Raw genomic sequence first — 18,997 nt, 5'->3', positions numbered from 1 at the left:
TTGGAGGAAAAATGCCATCCATGTCCAGAGAGAGAACTATGGAAACTGAATGCAGATCAAAGCATACTATTTTTACCTTTTATTTCCTCTTGTTTTTGTTCTTTCTCATGGATTTTCTCTTTTGTTCCTGATTTTTCTCTCCCAACATGACTAATATGGAAATATATAAAAAACAAATGTGTGTATGAAAACCTAAATTAAAAAAAAATCATGATCTTTTCTGAATCTTCATTTTTTTTTCCATCTATCTGCTGCATTTGATATTATGAATGATTCATTCACCCACTACTTTCTCCTGGTTTTCCCTTTTCCTGATTTCTCCTTCTCAGTCTCACTTTTTGGCTGTATTATCCCTATCAAGTCCTTTAACTATGGTAGTTTCCCCCAAAATCTTCAATCCACATCTTTTCTTTCTCTATACACTCTGGTGAACTAATCAGCTCCTATAGGTTTAACTACCATCTCTATTCAGATGATTTTTAGAGCTACATATTCAACTCCATCTCTATCCACAAATTTCATTTTCAGAGAACCTGTACATTTCAAAATGGATATCCAAGAAACACCTGAAACTTCTTATGTTATCCATTACCTCTCAAAAACCAAACAAACACCCAACAAACGAACCTACCCCTTCTATTTACACAGGTACTTTCTGAGTTGGGATGAAAGAAAACCTTAAAAAAAAACCTTTTAAAGCTATTCATAATCTAGGCCTACCTATCTCTATTACCATTGGACATTACTACCCTTCCCACATATTGTAGTCCAGCCAAACTGGCCATTATTCTGAAGGCACATAAATGTGTCTAATAAATGCCTAATTGACTTAATGGCTTCATTCATTATTTAGTGTCAGTTATTTAGGTAGAATTTTATATGTCAGTAGCACCTTGAACCAGAAGTCAAAATAAGGTTCTGGCTAAGGCCAAAAAGGACATACCCATTAAGGTAGTTTGATGCTGAACAGAAACTATGAATGCTTTTATACAATGATTCTAATGGTGTATACAATTTTATATCTATTCTTTTATAGAAACATAAGTGAAATATGAAGGATCTCAAACATTCAATTCTGAATCATATAATTTGCATGTAAGTAGAGTATGATAGCTATCAACTTATATCTACTTAAAAAAAATTCAGAAAATCATATGTTAAATTCATTGCAAGCATCCAGAAAAAAACAATTCAAGTATAGTAGAGCCATAGACAGAAGGATAAAACAAGGTTTAGTTTCTACATTAAAGGACCAGAGGGCTTGGAATATGATTTTCTGGAGAGCAATGGAACTAGGATTACAACTAAAAATCACCTACCAGCAAAACTAAATATAATTCTTGAGGAGAAAAGATAGACATTCAATAAAACAGAGGAACTTCCATAAAGAAAAGACCAGAGCTTTTGATTTTCAAATATAGGACTCAGGAAAAGCATAAAGGGATGATCAGGAAAGGGAAATCATAAAGGACTTCATATAGGTTAATCTGCTTTTGAATCTAAGCTCCCTATATGGGAGTATGATACTTGTAACTTATAAGAACTTTCTCATTATTATGCCAGTTAGAAGTAGAATATATAGACAGTGGGCACAGTGGTGAATATAATTGTTGTGATAATATCTAAAAAAAATAAAATTAAGGAGTGAAAGAGATATATTAGGAAAAAAGGCAAGAGAGAGGTGGAACAGTATAAATTATCTGACACAAAAGGGGCAAGAAAAGGATTATATAGTGGAGGGGAAGAGAAAAGACAAAAGGGGAGCATACGAACCTTACTTTCATCAGAACTGGCTGAAAGTAATATAATGTACACACTCAATGTGGGCACAGAAATCTATCTTACCATGCAGAAAAGGAGGACAGTAATAGAAGAGAGAACATATTGAGGGAGAGAGTGGTCAGAAGCAAAAGACTTTTGAGGAGGGATAGGGTAAAAGGAGAGAGAGAATAGAATAAATGGGCAGGGAATTCAGTTTGTAATAGTAATTGGGTAAAGAATTTTGAAGCAAGTTTCTCTAATGAAGGCCTCATTTCTCAAATGTATAAGGAACTGAGTCAAATTTATTAAAAAAAAAAAAACCAATCAACATCATTCCCCAAATGATAAATGATCAAAAGATATGCTCTGTGTCCAAAGGACTATAAAATCATGCATATCCTTTGACCCAACAATACCACAACTAAGCATGTATCCCAACAGAGATATTAAAAAAAGCAAAAGGACTTATATGTCTTTTCTCAGGACAAAGAATTGGAAATTGAGGGGATACCCATCAATGGCAGAATGGATGAAGGATCTGTGGTAGGTGATTATGATGGAATATTATTGTTTTATGGGAAATGATGAGCAGGATGCTCTCAGAAAAATCTGGAAAGTCCTCCTTGAACTCAAACAAAATGAAATGTACTGTGTATAAAGCAACAGCAATGTTGTGAGATAATTAACTGCGAATGATTTTGCTATTCTCAGCAATACAATGATCTAAGGCTATTCTGAAGAACTTAGGATAAAAAATGTTTCCATATCAGAGAAAGAACTGATTATGTCTGAATACAAACTAAAACATACTTTTTTTCAAACTTTCTTTTTCTTGGGGAGTGAGGGGAAGAATCTAGCTCTTTTTATAGGAATGTCTTGCATAATATCACATGTGTCGTCTCAATGAGGGGTGACATGGGGAGGGAGGAAGGGAGAAAATCTGGAATTCAAAGTTTTAAAAACAAATGTAAAAAAATTGTTTTACATGTAACTGGGAAAAATTATACAAATATATGCAAATACATCATCTATATAAATAAAGTATAACTTGGGGAAAGAAAACAACAATTATGTTAATTTCATAACTCACAATTTCCATGGGTGCAAGATAAATTAAAAACATGATTATCTCTATTCTATAGACAAGGAAAGCCCAGGAAGGCTCAGCAATTTTTTGAAGATCAAATAGTCAATTAAAAACATAATTACATAAAAAACCTAGATTGTTTTTCACATTAAATGCCCTCTGTAGCAGAATATCAATATTATTGCTAATATAGCTTATAAATACAAGCTCTATAGTATTTTACAGTTAAAGGATTTTTGTAAATATATTTTTTGTAATTTGGTCTTTATAAAAACTTCATGAAGCAGGGAGATGAAACAAATATTACTATCCTCATTTAAGTCAAATAATTTATTCAAGTCACACAACAGGCATATGGATGAGCCAGAATTTGAATTAAGATATGATGCTCTTAATAATCATAACATGGCTCTTTCCAGGGTACTTTCATCATAAAACAATTTTTAAACAAAATTAGAAATAAAGAAGTTTGTCCAAACATTTTGAAAATGTGATTTTGTAAGCATGCCTGATACTTATCCATTACTTATTTTCTATTTCTGATTTTAGTTTTTCTAGAAAAGCAAATAGTTTCAACAGTGGTCTCTAAACCACAAATCACATTTCACACTGCATTATAGATTAATTTATTGCCCAATTCTCAATGTATGCTCAACAGCCAGAATAACTGCAATCTAATTCTTTAAATGACAGGTCCCTTAGTAGCAGTGACAAATTTGGAAACCACGATACTGAGGTGGAGAAGAACTAATTCCTTGAGAATGATGACATCTACTCTTGTACTTACATAATATTCCCTGGAAAAAGAGCTTGGTTTTTTTTTTTGTTTTGTTTCAATGGGAATTCTCTAAATTAGCTTATTTTTCTAATCAGCTTATTTTTGATGTGTTAGTTTTCCAATCTAAGAACTGAGTCAGGGACCACTTTTTGTAAATATTATAGCAATAACTGATTGCTCTTTTAAAAACATGCTGAAATGGGGTAGCTAGGTGGCACAGTGTATAGAGCACCAACCCTGAAGTCAAGAGGACCTGAGTTCAAATTTGGCCTTAGATACTTAAGACTTTTTAGCTGTGTGGCCCTAGGCAAGTCATTTAACCCCAATTGCCTCAGCAAAAAACAAAACAAAACCAAAAAAAAAATGCTGAAAATTTCCATTATTAAAAAAAATAACTGACTGGAATATTGAACTGGCAGGTGTCTAAAGCATAAATGATTTGAGTGCTCATTTAGCACATTAATTTCTGTAAAAGGCACATCCCTATTCTAACTGGTTAGTCACCAAGCTGAGAAGTAGCACTGGGTTAGATTTTGACTTCCAGCATAATGGTTCTTCAAAAGGGAAGAATTACTTGTCAAATTCCCAAAGCTAACAAAATATTTTTGCAGACATTCTTAGGAATTTTTCCTATCCTCGTGTAATTTTGCATATGGGACCATTTGGCTACAATGCATTAAAAACCAACATTTTTGCTTTTAATCCTTCAATTCACCAGTCTAGGAAAAGCTGAACAATCCTTAAGGCTGCTATGTTGCTCTTCTATTTTGACAGTTATATTTTAATAAAGAAAAATAAATAATTTAAACTTTTAACCATGTTTCTATGAAGCATATCTAATCTGACTCTCTGAGAACCAGCAAAATATATTTGATATATGAAATAATTTGTAGGTGCTGATAAAAACCAAGCAGCATAATAAGTGACAAGTCTATTATGATGTTTCATTTCTGGCCACTGAACTACCCAATGCTTGTTTCTAAGACATTTAAAGTTTAAAATTTAAAAGGCAACTTTTAAAGTATGTTTTTAATACTTATCTCATCCAAAATGTAACTAAATAAAAAAATACTCTCTTTAAAGAATGTATTTTTAATGTTTTTCTGTTGACTTGATACTACATAATTGGCTGTGGCTCTGAAATAATTATTATATATAGTGTCATATATCCTGACTGATATCTCTAGGAAAGACTTTTACTATATGATGGTTAATAAAAGTTTGTATGTATGTGTATGTATGTATATAAATATGTGCATGTATATATGCATAAACACACATGCACACAATATAACTGTGCATACATATATGTACTCTCACACACATGTATAGCTGTGTGTACATATATATGTATATATGTGTGTGTGTGTGTGTATATACACACACACACACACACACGTAGATATGTGACTTTCCACTATTAAACAGTTTAATTATTTTTAAAAGTTGTTTTGTTGCATTTAGTTTTTCCACCATATTTGCTTCCTTTTTATTAAGAAAAATATTTAAGCAAAATCAACCAATAGAATTGTGCCTGAGAGCATATAGCCCATCCCACCATACCACAGTGGGTAAAGAGTAGTAGCACCCCATCTCTTTACTGAAAAAGAGTAAGGTTTGTTTTGTTATTACTTCTCTGTGACATGGTTCCTTTTGATTAATCACAAAGGTTCATAACCAAGTAAATTATGAAAAAATGCTAATACTCAACTGAAAAGTCATTAGTCTTTAAATAGGTATTGATAGTCACTAATGTACAATTCACTAACTAATGCTGAGCACTGGCCTATTTTTTAAAAATTTGTTGAACATATAATGGTATATGAAGATTCAGATAATTCTGAGACATATATGGGCCCTTTCTATCCAGGTAAACGATTAGAGAGATGTGAAATATATGAGTGGAAAGATACCACACTGTATAATTTATCATATACAGACTCTCCACTAGGCATAGAATCCAAGATGAATTAGGTGTCTTGTTTTCTTGGATTCTGTGGATCACATACTTAAATACCTAGATGAACCTAGGAAGAGGCTGGATAAACAAGACTATTATAGTAACTGTGTGGGAAATTTCAGTAATAAGTGTTTCCAAAATCTTATTTATGAATGATTTAGTCATAGTGGATATGTAGGTTTATAATGTGATATTTAACTTCTCTCTTCATCTGCCCCTTATTATAAATAAAATTTAGAAACCTTGAAGATATTACCTATATCATTTCCTTTCTTCAATGCTAGGGAAACTCATCCAAGGAGTATTTTAAGAATTAGAGTTCATTTTATAGGAATAATAAAGGTGATGAGTTTTAGAGAGACCTTTCTCCTCATCATCTTGACAGAGCTTTACAAGATCTCACTTATTCCCAAGCGACTAGCTATTTTCTGCTCCTAATATTATAAGAAGCTTGACGTTAGTGAAACCTTACTATACCTGTGAGGCAAGTCTCCTCATAGCTTCTTCTTGTCGTCTGCGCATTTCTGGAGTTCCTGGGCAGCTTCCACTAGTGATAGAAGAATGGGCAGAAGGTGGCTGAGTAAGTGGCAGCTCTCGATTGGCATCTACATCTGGATTAAAGCAATGAGAAGTTAATGTCAGAAAGAACTGAGGTCTGAAGATTTTGAAATGGGCTTAACAGCTGCTACCATGCTTCCCAGGATTAATGGTTGAGAGCTTGAGGGAACTTTGGGACTCATCTATGGTCCTCATGTGAGGACTACAGATTACAGATGAGGAAACTATTGTCCAGAGATAATGAAATAATTTAACCAAATTATTTCACACAAGCAGTAAGAGGCAGAGGTGGAATCTGAACTTAATGAGTGTTCCTTAATTGGTGTTATATATATTACCTGCAATGAATGTGACTGTACTGACACCAAAATGACTGATAATGAGAACATCTGACTTTGATCATGTGAAGCCAGACAATTGGTTTTGCCACCTTTAGCTAGCTCCTTGTGGTCTGGATTTCATATTTCATATCTGTTTCACTGTTCTCTTCTGTTGCTTTAAAGAATGCATATTTCTCCAAGAAAATATGTAAAAAAGTTGTAGCTTAAAAAGAGCACACTTCAATAACTGTTACAGATATTGAAGTCTCTGTTAGTATGACAAAGTCAGGTCTTAAAAGAATCATTCCAAGCCAAAATACAAAAGGATCAATTATACCAAAGCATAAAGGAAAAATAATTTGAAAATTAAAACTAATGAGAACCAATGAATTATTGCTATGAAATAGTCAATAAATCTTCAGAAAACAAGTTGAGCTCTTCAGAAAAAAGTGGATGGATTATTACTGATTTCTTTAAAGTGAAAACAAGTCTTCAAATTAGAAGAACAGTAAGAAGACAAATTAAAAAACAACTGCTAATCCTTGTTTTGAAGAAAAAAATGGTTGTCACAGGTAAAGTAATTTGTAGACTCAGTGACTAAAGAAGGAAAAATATGATTTTTGTTACTGAAACTCACTTTTTTCATTCAATCCCAATACCAAAATCATTTTCAGAAGAAGTATAAGTGATTATATAGGATCTGGGCATCTTTATCAGAGTAAAAAACATCACTCACAAAAGTTTTAAGGATGTTTTACTTTCAGTAGGTTTAGAATATATATGACATATTATGAAAGAAAATTGTTAGAATTTTAGAAACTCTCATATAGAGAAAGATATTAATAGTACAATATGGCCATATGCAATATGATCTTGTGCCAATGCCATACATGTCAGTATAAGTTAAGAATTTTATTAATGAGATAAATAAATAAATATGCTTCAATACCTTAACAACTCATTTGATTTAAGTCACATTGAAAATCCAAGGGCTATAACCACAGCCAGACATGGAAAAAAGGCTATTTGTCAAAGCTATACTTAATATCCAATATGATAAAAATGTGATTTCATTAAGAATTTGAAAATAATTCAAAATCTTATGGACTCAATGCCAAATTGCAGAAAACAACTGACTATAGCAAAAGGATTAAAAGTTCTTAAAGATGTAAAAAGCTGTTAAGTTTTATTATACAAGACAATGGATGTAATAATTTTACCTATCTCATGTGAGTCATATCATACTGTACATAAATATGTACATCTCAAAAATGGATGCCAACATATACATATAACTGTCTTTTGGCTACCAGCATTACAGAAATAAAGGCAGAACAAGGGTATGGAGCTGCCTACTTCTCATTTGTCTTATCTGTTCCCTTCCTCTTGAGATTCAATTCAATACAGCAAACCTTTATTCAGTGCCTATTAGCAGATAGGTAAGGAAGTGGCTGACCCCCTAGGCAGTACTTCTAAAGATTTTGGAAAACAAAAAGCTTTAGGATTTTGAGAATACATCTGACATGGTGGAGAGAGCACTAGTCTTGAAATCAGAAGACCTGTTGGTCTCCTAAGGACACTTGCCCAAATATGAGATAGGTGACTGGATAAGTCATAAGCTGAGATAGTTACTAATTTATAAAATGGGTTTAATCATAATTTTACCCCTTTATCATAAGATTGTAATGTGGATAGTGTTATATGTAAGTTATTATTTTTGGTGACAAACTATGATGCCATTCTATAAGGTGGAAATGGAGATGAGTTCACTGACAGACATTGCTTCAACTCTTCTATCTTTTCCTTTTTACCCTCCAATCCCCTAAAAAGTGTGTATTGTGGTACACTTTAACCCTTCTTGCTCTTGAATCATTGAGACTGCTTCCCCTCTGCCGAGGGAGCTTGTGTCCAATTAGATTGGAAAAGAACAATGAGAACATAGAAGATGCAGTAGGAAGTCAGCAGGTGGGAAGCAGGGAAAATGGCATACCAAACTGCTGAGATGAGAGTGGGAGAGAGTAGGGGCTGTTCCCTCAGCAGCTGCATCCCTAATCCACCTCCTTTATTCTCCTACAAAGGGCACAGGCAGCTGTTAATAAATGTCAAGTTAAGCTAAGGAATACAATGGGGCTATTAATGGGGTGTGTATGTGTGCTGTAGAGGGTAGGGAATAGATATATAGTTCAGGCTTTTTTAACTTATGTAAATATTATAGCCATACATTAATGTCTGAGTAAGATATAACATCATTTCCCACAAAATGTGCATGTGTGTGCATTCTTTGTGCAAAGAAGGGTGTGCTGGAGGTAAAGGAGAAGTGTAGGCGGGAAATAGGATGACAGCCCAGTGTCTGCTGTGGCAGCCTTTCAGCTCTCTCACCCCTCCTTCTGCCTTCTCAGCAGGCCCAGGGAAATGACAGGGAGGGGGTGTCAGCTGAGGTGATGTGCCCATGGGGGAAGGAAAGAGCCAGCAGCCACAGTACCTAAGTTAATTCATATCTTCCACAATAGCACTGAGGAGAGTGGAGGAGGCAAGGACAGAAGAATGAATGGTAGATGAGGCAGAGGTGTGAGCAGGGAGCTCCCAGTCGGGCAATTTTGGGAATTTCCATCCATTTCATTACCACAGTTCTATCACGGTTGCCAGTGGCCAAAGGAAGAATGTTCCATGGGTTTTTGAGACTACTTAGCTAGAAGATCATTCAAACACAAACCAATCTGAGCCTTACATGAGTCCTATTTTGCTAATACTCAGATAGTTTTAGACACATGCCATTCTCATTAAAAAATATTGCTGTTGACAATAAAATATTAGGGACTATTTAATTCAGTTTTCATAAAATGTATATCCATCTCAGGGTCATAGTCTTTTTTTTTTTATAGCTGTGGGTTTAATTGCATTGTTGATGTGATATATATATAAACTATAATTTGGACAGTAAACAGTTGTGACCAGAGTACCCTGAATAGTGTTTTCTATGTATTCTCCTCCATAGATAATTTCTCAAGATTTCTGACAGAAAATCTGGGTGAATCCAAGTGATTTTGTGATGTCTCAAAGAAGAAAACTTTTAACTCATTCCATGAGAGCACTTCAGGTGTTTTAGGAAATGCACTGGAAAAAAGATGCTGAATACTGAGGGTCATGAGATTCTTCTCATTGGATTTCACCCAGAAGCCCAGTTTGTTTGAGTTTCTGATTTGGGAATAAATATTAGGCCATTTCTCTCTTAGGCTCATTCAGATCTCCTTGCTGATTTTCCCTTATGAAAAATTCTTACTTATTTTAAATTATATTATTAGTGTTCTGGTTTTCTTTTCCAACCCACTCAAATATAAAATTTTTTGACTACCCAGATAAAAATGATTTAGCATTATGGCTATTTAAATACTGAAATGCAGAGAATGGGAAATTACTTCTGGCAGAATCCATGTTCATAGAATAAGAAATAAAAGCACTTTGCAACAAACCCAATCCCTTCATTTTACATATAAGGAAGCATTTGCACTTAAGTGACTCAATTTTTAGTTCAATACTCTTTCTACTACCTTAATCATATTTTCTTTTGAAACTAAAAATCATATCCCCACTTACGATAACAGATTCATGGTCCCTTGGTCCAATTTTTGGAAACACTGGAGATCAAAAAAGATAGTTCTGATGACCTAACTTTTAGGCAAGATGATTTCCCCTTGTCCTGCTTCAGTATTCTTCATGTTAGCTCTGGAAATTAACCCATTAAGATTCCTCCAATGAATCATACTCATTTGTGAGTTTCATCCTTTAAAGTGAATCTCCCCCTCCCCTCCCCCCCAAAAAAAAGTCGGTGCAGTTTTAAAACTTTTGGAATACTCTGTGTGTGAGTTCATGTGTGTGTCTTTGTATCACTGAACTGACTGATCTTTTTGATTCATTTTTGCACAACTAATTTGAACTGCTATATTTGATGCAGTTAAGATGGTTAAAAACCTCTTACTTACCAGTTTTTCCATGTGCTGCTGGGGTTTAAATTTCCCTTATCAGTATAACTTATGGATTGACAGAGTACGAAATAGTAGGTCCATTTGTATTGTGTCCTTTCTGTCCTAAATTGTTAGTGGAAGGTGTTACTGTTGAGAGATCTCATGTCAGTATTGTCTAGAGAGGTGATTTCCTTTTTCTACTTGTATTTGTCTGGGCTATTGTGGCATATATATTATGGCTAATGGTCCAACTTGGATAAATGTTGATGAAAAGGAAACAATAGGTTTAATAAATCCATCAATTATGGTTCTTTGCAGAATTCTATGATACAGAATAAAGATTACAACTATAATTGTGTGTGTAGTACACAGAAAGAGTGCTAGCTTCAGGTTTTCTGTACCTTGCCAATGAAACTTATTGTGGGATTAGAGGCAGAATGTAGTTTGAATATATAGCACATATACAACCAGGAAATTGATTTTGATTTTTTAAAAAATAGTTGAGAAAAGAAAGACCTTGAAAAATACTGAAATGCAAGGAAAATGACTAAAAGGCTCTAAATCAAAACTTTAAAAGTGAACTTCAAAGTGACAAGTTGAGAGATTATAACTTCTTTTTTAGGAAGAGTTGGGAATATTTTTTACTAGAAAATTTCTGAAAATTGCTTTCTGAAATGATTGGACCAATTCATAGCTCCACTAAGAGTATGTGTCTATTTACTTGCAGTCTTTCCAACATTTCTCCTTTTTCTTTTTTGTCAACTTTGCCCATCTGATAGATGAATTGGGAACATAGTAGTGGCTTTTATTTGCATATTTTTAATATGATATCACAATAGCTCAGACAAATAAAAGAAGAGAAACAAAATCACTTCTCTAGAGTACACTGACATGGAATCCCGGTTTAATGAAAACATTTTCCACTATCACTTTGGATAGGAAGGACCCTAGCTATGCAAATAGATCCATTTTTCCACTCTCTGCCAACCCATCTACCTCACAAGTCACAATGATGAAAGAAATTTAAAACCCAGAAGCACATGGAAAATTGGTAAGTCAGGGATTTTCAATCATTTTAACTGTGGCAAATGTAACAGATGTTCCAATTAGTTGTGCAAAAAAAAAAAAGGATCAGAAAGAACAATCAGTTTAGATTTTAATCTTTATTTAACTACATATGTATCGGCCTGGCCCTAGTCATTTTAAAGTGCAAAATTCATAAAAATGAGTATGACCTTCTCTAGGTTAATTTCCAGAATTGCTAATACAGGGAATAACAAAGTAAGGCAAGAGTAGTGGGAGAAAGGGAAGTGCTATCTGGACCTATTCAGAGAATTAGCTATTCTGGCTTTTTCCAGAGTTTCTAAAGGCTGTCATAGTATCTCCATTGTTCTCATACCCTGGCTGTGCCAGGCTGGGGATAGAAGAAGAATAACTACCGAGAAGAGCATAGCAATTCTTCACCTGGGAGGCAAAAAAAAAATTTCAAGGATGATGGCCAATCCTAGGCAATGCAACACTTCATGTCAATAGTCAGTAAATGAAGGTAGTAAATAAGATTGCCCTGCTGTGTAGCACGCAGAGATAACATCTCAGACTGAGCAAAGGTTTCAAACTTGCAAGGAAGCAGAAAGAGAAACAGAGTTGTGAAAAGACCATGTAGTCAACTGCTATGCTCTATCAAAGTTCAGAACATAACCAACAAGGTAAAGAAATAGGCAGGGTTTTTCAGTTGCAATTAGACTAAATGTGGGAAGTTATTTATTGTATATTTGGGATTAGTGTTAGAAAAAGTGTACCTGAGTGCATATTTCAGTTCTGCTTCCACTTGCATAACCTAGATAATACCATGTTATCTCTCCAGACTTCAGTTTTTGCATCTTTAAAATGAAAGGGCTAGAGAAGCTGACCATCCAGCATTTCACTCCTGACTGTAGCTATGAGCCTGTGATCCTAGGGCTGGGACATAATAACTATGGGCAGGAGCATCCTGGCCATGGAAAACTATTGAATATACTGGTTAGATGCAAAAACTGAACACCACATTCTCTGTGTTCATTTTGGGTTAAGGACATTCTTACAGAGGTCAGATTTCACAGATCAAATAAGAAGGACCCATGGATGATAAGAATGCCACATAGTATGGAGTTCTGCACACAAAAGTACATACGCTTAGGAGAAGCATGTGGACTATCTGAGGCGATCTGTCTCATTCGTGTACCGTGACAACTGAGAGCCACCAGTCTGGAGATGATAGCAGTTTTGCCAAATCCAATGTTTCCGACAATCACCACTCCCTGATTCACGCTGGCATTTTCACTCTGTAGTTGAGCATCTATTTCATGAAAAACCCAGTCTCGGCCAACAAATACAGACTCTGTGGTAATGCTGGGCACTTCGAAGAGCAGCGGCTTCAGAGAGATGTCTGGAGGTCTATAAGGCGCAAATCGCACTAGAAGGAAGAATCATAGAACACAGGGCTTAGAGTAAATGGTAAACATGGCAAATACATACAAAATACATGATACTTCAAGAAATATTCATAATTCTGTTTTGTATAACTGTTTTGGAAAATTAAATATGGAGTTTTTGGTGTCTTTTTTTTTTGTTTGTTTGTTTTGTTTTGTTTAAATTAGAACATCAAACTAAAAGCAGGTGTGATTGGAATCATTCAGTGCTACAATTGATAAGAGACCACAATCAAGGAATAAGAATGATTTATTTCAGAAATCTTGGAAGCATTACTTTTCATGAGACTAGTCACCACTAGTTTCTACTTTTGGATTTTTAAAATTGGACTCAAATACATTTTCTTTTTATATAATATATGCCAAAAACTTAGAATATTTGACCTTTTAATTTTGGCACTTTAGACTCAAAGGACACATGGAAAGCTCTCCTGCTTAAAATGCTCTTTCTAGGTTGGATTGTTTTTTAAGAAGCATTTGGAGTCAAGTGACTTGCCCAGGGTCACAGAGTTATTAAATGTTAAGTGTCTCAAGGCCAGATTTGAACTCAGGTCCTCCTGAATCCAATGTTGGTGCTCTATTCATTGGGCCTTCTAGCTGTCCCCAAATGATTGTTTCTGAGAAAAGTGGTCATTGAGGCTTTTAGAGTCTAGGGCAAAGCAAAAAGGATATGAAAAAATGTTATGAAATACAATTATTTCTATTAAACTGCAGTGAATGTAAAACAAATTGATAGTTACTCTGGTTGTACATGGCTTTAAACCACTGGCAATGTCAGTTGTAACAGTCCTTAGCAGCAATGCGACCTTTAATAATTTTGACAGAGAAAAGACCTCACTGTGTTTAGCCTGGTGGAAGGGCTATTGACAGACAGAGAGTAGCAATGTGAAGTCTTTTCACTTTGTAAATTATTTTTGCACCTGAACTCACATTGTTAGTTACATTCCTTTCAACTTAAAAAAAACCACACATATGTCACAAACATATAATGGGGTCAAGACAGCTCATCTGCTTCTGTCAAAATCATTTCTATATCACATAGTACCTATAAGATAAGAGCCAAGGATATACCACATTTCTAGCAGATCTAGGGAAGTGATGAAGAGCTACAACCTGGGAAGAATAAGTCAAACTTTCCTTACTTCAACTTTCTTTATCAATCTGGCTCCTGATTGAGTTTCATATCATTTAGAACTTAACCAATTCCCATTCTCCTTTCCCTGTCCTATTCACCCCCTTTTATTCAGGGAATAATACTTAAAACATTATCAAGGACAATACACTGCTTTGTGGGCAATACTTGAGATTTTAAGTTATAGACTTACCAGATCTAAAATCCCTTACCTGACTATTATTTTCTTTTATGCCCCCTCATCCCAACTTTTTCCCTTCTAGGCCCCTATCCAACTTTTCCTATATCCAAAGATATAGAAACTTTATCCTATTTTAATTTCTTCCTCTTATATTCCTTCCAGCTTCCTGAAGTTGGAAACCTGACATTTACCTAAAGATACCAACTGCATCCTTGATCAATACATCCAGTACTTCTCTCATACCTTCTTCCTTCTTTACATATTGTACCAAGACATGGAACAGTCATATTTATTGTTCCCCAATCAGAAGCAAGTCCTGCCTCCTCTGAATTAACCTTGCATTTTGGACCTCTCTTATTAGTATGTTTACATTATAAAATGCATTTAAGTTAATTTTTTGTCTTATTAAAGTATAAATGCATTGAGAGCAGGGATTGTGTCTGAATCTCCTTTGTATTACGTAAAGTCTAGAAGAGTATTTTGCACATCATAGGGACTTGGAGGGGGGTACGTTGTTTTTTAATAAATGATTCCCTACCTAAGAAACAGAAAATAGAAATATTTAATCTTCCATAAGATTAAATTGACTTGAATTAAAGCTATTATGAAATATATTTAAAATTATTGTAGTTTATATGTTAGCTCTAAGTTTTCTTAAAATATATACTTATAATATACTTACATTTTAAAAGAGGATTCCCAAAACAATGCTTTATTATCACATTTACATTTCTTATTTATTCTTGGAGGCATTATACACCTAGATATACTGCTACTAAAAACTTATTTGATTGACTTTTCAAATTCCATTAATGGACTAACCCTACTTGAATGCTTCTATGAGATCTCATACTATTACGCTCTTTCCCTTCTAGGTGAATATATAGCTCACAGGGATTCATTTCTACTTGAATCTGATACCACTGTATTAAATGGCAAAACCTTAGGCACTTCATTGAATAAAAACTGATTTTTCCAAACACCATACATCATTAAGACTAGAAGAGATGCCTTTCCTGGTTCTGGCTTAAAATTTGTGCTGGCTAAATACTTGATTAATTGAGTACTTAAACATGTGACTGACTCAACTGAAGAATGTGAGAACTTTGAAATGACAAAGACACCTTCATTGGCTGCTGAGCTCTAGGAGTCAATAACTCAATAGACCTTTAAATGGGAGAGACTTATTCTTACTTAGACTCTTGCTTTGACTCTTTCATGTGCTAGTAGTAGGTTTTGTCTGTAAACTCCCCAAAATGGGGATGAGAAAAGAAGGATGGGCTCAGGAGAATGGGTTGGGCTCTTCCCTATTTGGAACATAGAATGATTTCTGGGTCACTGGTTGCCTTTTCCTCTTTGCTTTTCTTTGCCTCAGTAGGATAATGAACATAATTCTTGAATTGGGTATGCCTAAATGTGGAGGCAACTTAAGGTCTAGTGAGTGAAGTTAAAAGGCAGCAGCAGAAATGTCCAGATTGGAGAAGTCAGACTCCTCCTCTTGTCTCTAGTTAAGTCTGGTTTGCTAGAAGATATGGACTTTTGAGGGACACAGGTTATAGATGAAGTGAAACATAAAATGCCTAATCAGAAGTCTTGCAAAATTTCATATTTTAATATTAGTTTTTCAAAAGATCCTAACAGAAGATGTTACCAACACCTGTTTTAAGTTATTTCATCAATGTATGCTGTGATTCTTTTGTATCTTTTAGTATTTGTATAGAAAATAAATGCCTGATAACTACTTTATATTCAGTAAAGTATCTTTAGCTCCTCATTCAGACACAAGCCACAATCTAAACTAAAAGTAAGTTGCTCCAAGATATAGGGATGGAGGTTAACAAGCCATGAAAAAAATGAATCAAAGAAGAGAGCATTTTCCCTTTCTCATTAGAGCTGGGCTCCTCCAAGATTCTAATCAGAAAAAATTGCTTGCTCTACTATGGTAGAGGTATGGATATAGTGTCCAGCCATTTGGATCTAAGTGGATCTAATCTAATGTTTCAGATACATTTGTTATAAATTTTATTACTACTGCTAGAAGAATTAGGCTTCAAATAGATTAGTTTCTGGAGAGTCTTATTTTTAACTTTAGAGTGAGTCACATTCTTAGGAAAGGTAGCTCATATCCTAACCCATATGATCAATCATAATTGCATTCTTTTCTCATCAGTATTGAAAACAAGAGGATTTGTTATAAGTTACATCAGATATACACAAAATTAGCAGATTTTTAAAATTTAAGTTCTACAGTTTTATATATTTCTCAATTGAACAGTGTTTTCTAACATACTGTATTCAATTGCATCATGCAATCATGAATTTTCAAGAGAGAAAATTCTTGATATTTTCAGAAGAGTTAGTGTTCACCAATGTCTTCTCTCAATTTTTGTCCAGTAGGAAATCAATAACCTATTGCTTTATTTTAATCTTAAGTATACTGCAATCAGGCTTTCTTAGAGAGGCATTTGCTAGCATCTTGTTTGATCGCTTTAAAAGAAAAATAAAAATGTTGCTTGGGGGAAATTACATAGGAAAACTATTTTCTGGATTTAAATTTTAAAAATATATTATTTGTGGAAAATGTGTGTAGAGGGAAACATAAATGGATAACATGTACATTAATAAAAATACTAACAAATTAATTAGCAAATTCATGAACAAATTTCTGTTTATAATTCTAAAGTCTCTTTATTTAAAGTAATACCCATCTTGATTACAGCTTTTAAGAATTTAAAGTTGTTTGTAGACCCTGACTCCCTATGTAATGTAAAAGGGAACTGGTTAATGAAGGTCCAGACCTTATGAACTGTGCAGTGAGTTTGACCTGATGAAATCCCCACTTTAAGTTTGCACAGATTGCAATTTCTTACATTTACCCTTCTAGGTATAAGAAGAAGTCTTCTTCATTTGGCTGCCTTTCTGGGGCTGGATAGGCATATGAAAGACTTCCAGAAAGGTAACTCAAGTCTCTTCTGGTTGAGATGGAGGAAAGACATATTATAAATCTCTGGGTAGGTCTTCTGATCTGTGGCTCATGCCTACATAGGCACTTCTGGTTTTGCCTCTAGGCATTAGTATTTTCCTATTTTGAGGTGAAAGTATAGTGGACACAGCTATAACTTTGTGAGCTTTGAAGGTCAGAGGAACAGAGTTCACTGATGGGAGTCCTTGCTAGTCACTTAGTGATATTTTTATGTGTATGCTGGATCCAGCTCCAAAGAGCTCTTGAGATCAAATGTTAAATTTTCAGTGTGGGAATTTACTCTTCATAAAATGGCAAATGTAACAAATCAGAGCTTCATTATTGTGTTGACTGTCTAATCAAGAAAGACTCAAAATAGAATCCTTTGCTTTTCAACTTAGGAAACTGATAGAGAAAATGCCAATAATGCATATTAAACTTTAAAACGTGAACTGTGTACATTTTTACCTCCAGATATAAACATTTGCTAGCACATTGCTAGTTCTCTGGGAAGTGAAACTGATGACGTAAATGTCTAAATGTTAAATTTGAGCCTACTCTCCCTCGGGACTAAAGTGATATAAAGTAAAATGTGCCTTTTGGTGTTGGGGAGGGAACATTTATATTTCTGCTCTTGCTATGTCTTCTCAATCAACATACCTTTTTTTATAAAATCTATTTTGCATTAATTGGTTAAATGATACTCATGGCTCAATTTTCTCCATAATATCAACTGACTACAATTTGTGTCTTCCTTACATCACTACTACTCTCCAGTATCAGTGATTAGTGTTCCAATATCATTATGCTTTACAATCAATCTATGGTGGGCAGCATCTTGGCTGGGCTAGCAACTGCTCCTACGGGCTGGATTATTGCCTCACATTACTTGGCTGGTATAAAAACTACAGTATGGACTTCTATCAATAAACAGCTACTCTTTCAACCTTCCAGAACTCACAAAGGCATAGTTGTCTCTAATATTCCACCTAAAATAGAAAAGAACCAAAACAAAAGAGGCACAGAGGTGCTATATACCATATGTTAGTATGAGTAGGGAAATCCCAAGGTCCATCTCCCTACCCAGAGAATTATAGCATGTCTTCTTTTTATCTTAGCAAAAAAAGAAAAGAAAAGAAAAGAAAAGAAAAAAGAAAGGCTTAAGTTCCAGACTAGGAGTCTTGTGTATACTTGTTCCATCCCAGTTTCTCAACCAGAGAGTTCCCTATTCTTATTATTTGGTAAATGAGAGAAATTGTCAAAGTCAGACTGAGCACACTGCAACTGTACATAAGAGCTGAGATCTCACTAGTTTGCCCTTTATACTATAGAAGAAACTTGTGAAATATTTAAGATGGAAACTCTTACCAATACAACTATCCCTGGCAACAGAAATATAAACAGAAACAGAATTCACAATTTCACCAAATGTTCCTCTTTGTTGAGGATGTTTATTTGGAATCGAGTCTTTAGTCACATATGATATTCCTGAAATAACCTTCAACAATGTATAATGATTGTATAAGCTGTGAATCTGGACCAGATTCAAACAGAGGGCATAAAGAATGACCCAATTTGAAGCTGGACAATCAGAAAAGGAAGTAGAGGAAAAATGTGAATAAGGAAGGTGCTATGATGTTATAAATATGGAGCAACAAATTTAAGTTGATAGAATTAATTGATGGTGGTCTTCTCCCTTCACCCATGGTAGTTAAAGAACTCAAAATGTTCTTGTTGCCATACTATTGGGGAAAAAAAAGAAAGTAGTTAAGAAGAGACTTCTAGTTTCCATTGCTGAATTGTAATTTTGTAATTCTCTCTTCTTAGC

General features: G+C 34.4%; 1 protein-coding gene across 1 annotated transcript in view; it reads right to left on the bottom strand.

Moving 5' to 3' along the window:
- The window catches only part of TANC2 (tetratricopeptide repeat, ankyrin repeat and coiled-coil containing 2), a 522,665-nt gene that overhangs the window by 95,684 nt on the left and 407,984 nt on the right, over positions 1-18,997 (bottom strand). Inside the window, exons 10-11 of the mRNA XM_051994951.1 lie at positions 12,597-12,878; positions 6,064-6,197 (exon numbers count right to left, since the gene is read on the bottom strand). Of these exons, the coding sequence (XP_051850911.1) occupies positions 6,064-6,197; positions 12,597-12,878 (416 nt within the window). The remainder of the gene's footprint in view (positions 1-6,063; positions 6,198-12,596; positions 12,879-18,997) is intronic.

Source organism: Antechinus flavipes, chromosome 4 (genome assembly GCF_016432865.1).
Source record: "Antechinus flavipes isolate AdamAnt ecotype Samford, QLD, Australia chromosome 4, AdamAnt_v2, whole genome shotgun sequence".
Taxonomy (NCBI): Eukaryota; Metazoa; Chordata; class Mammalia; order Dasyuromorphia; family Dasyuridae; genus Antechinus; species Antechinus flavipes.
Note: the sequence above shows the minus strand (reverse complement) of the source record. Positions and strands in the feature narration are given on the sequence as shown.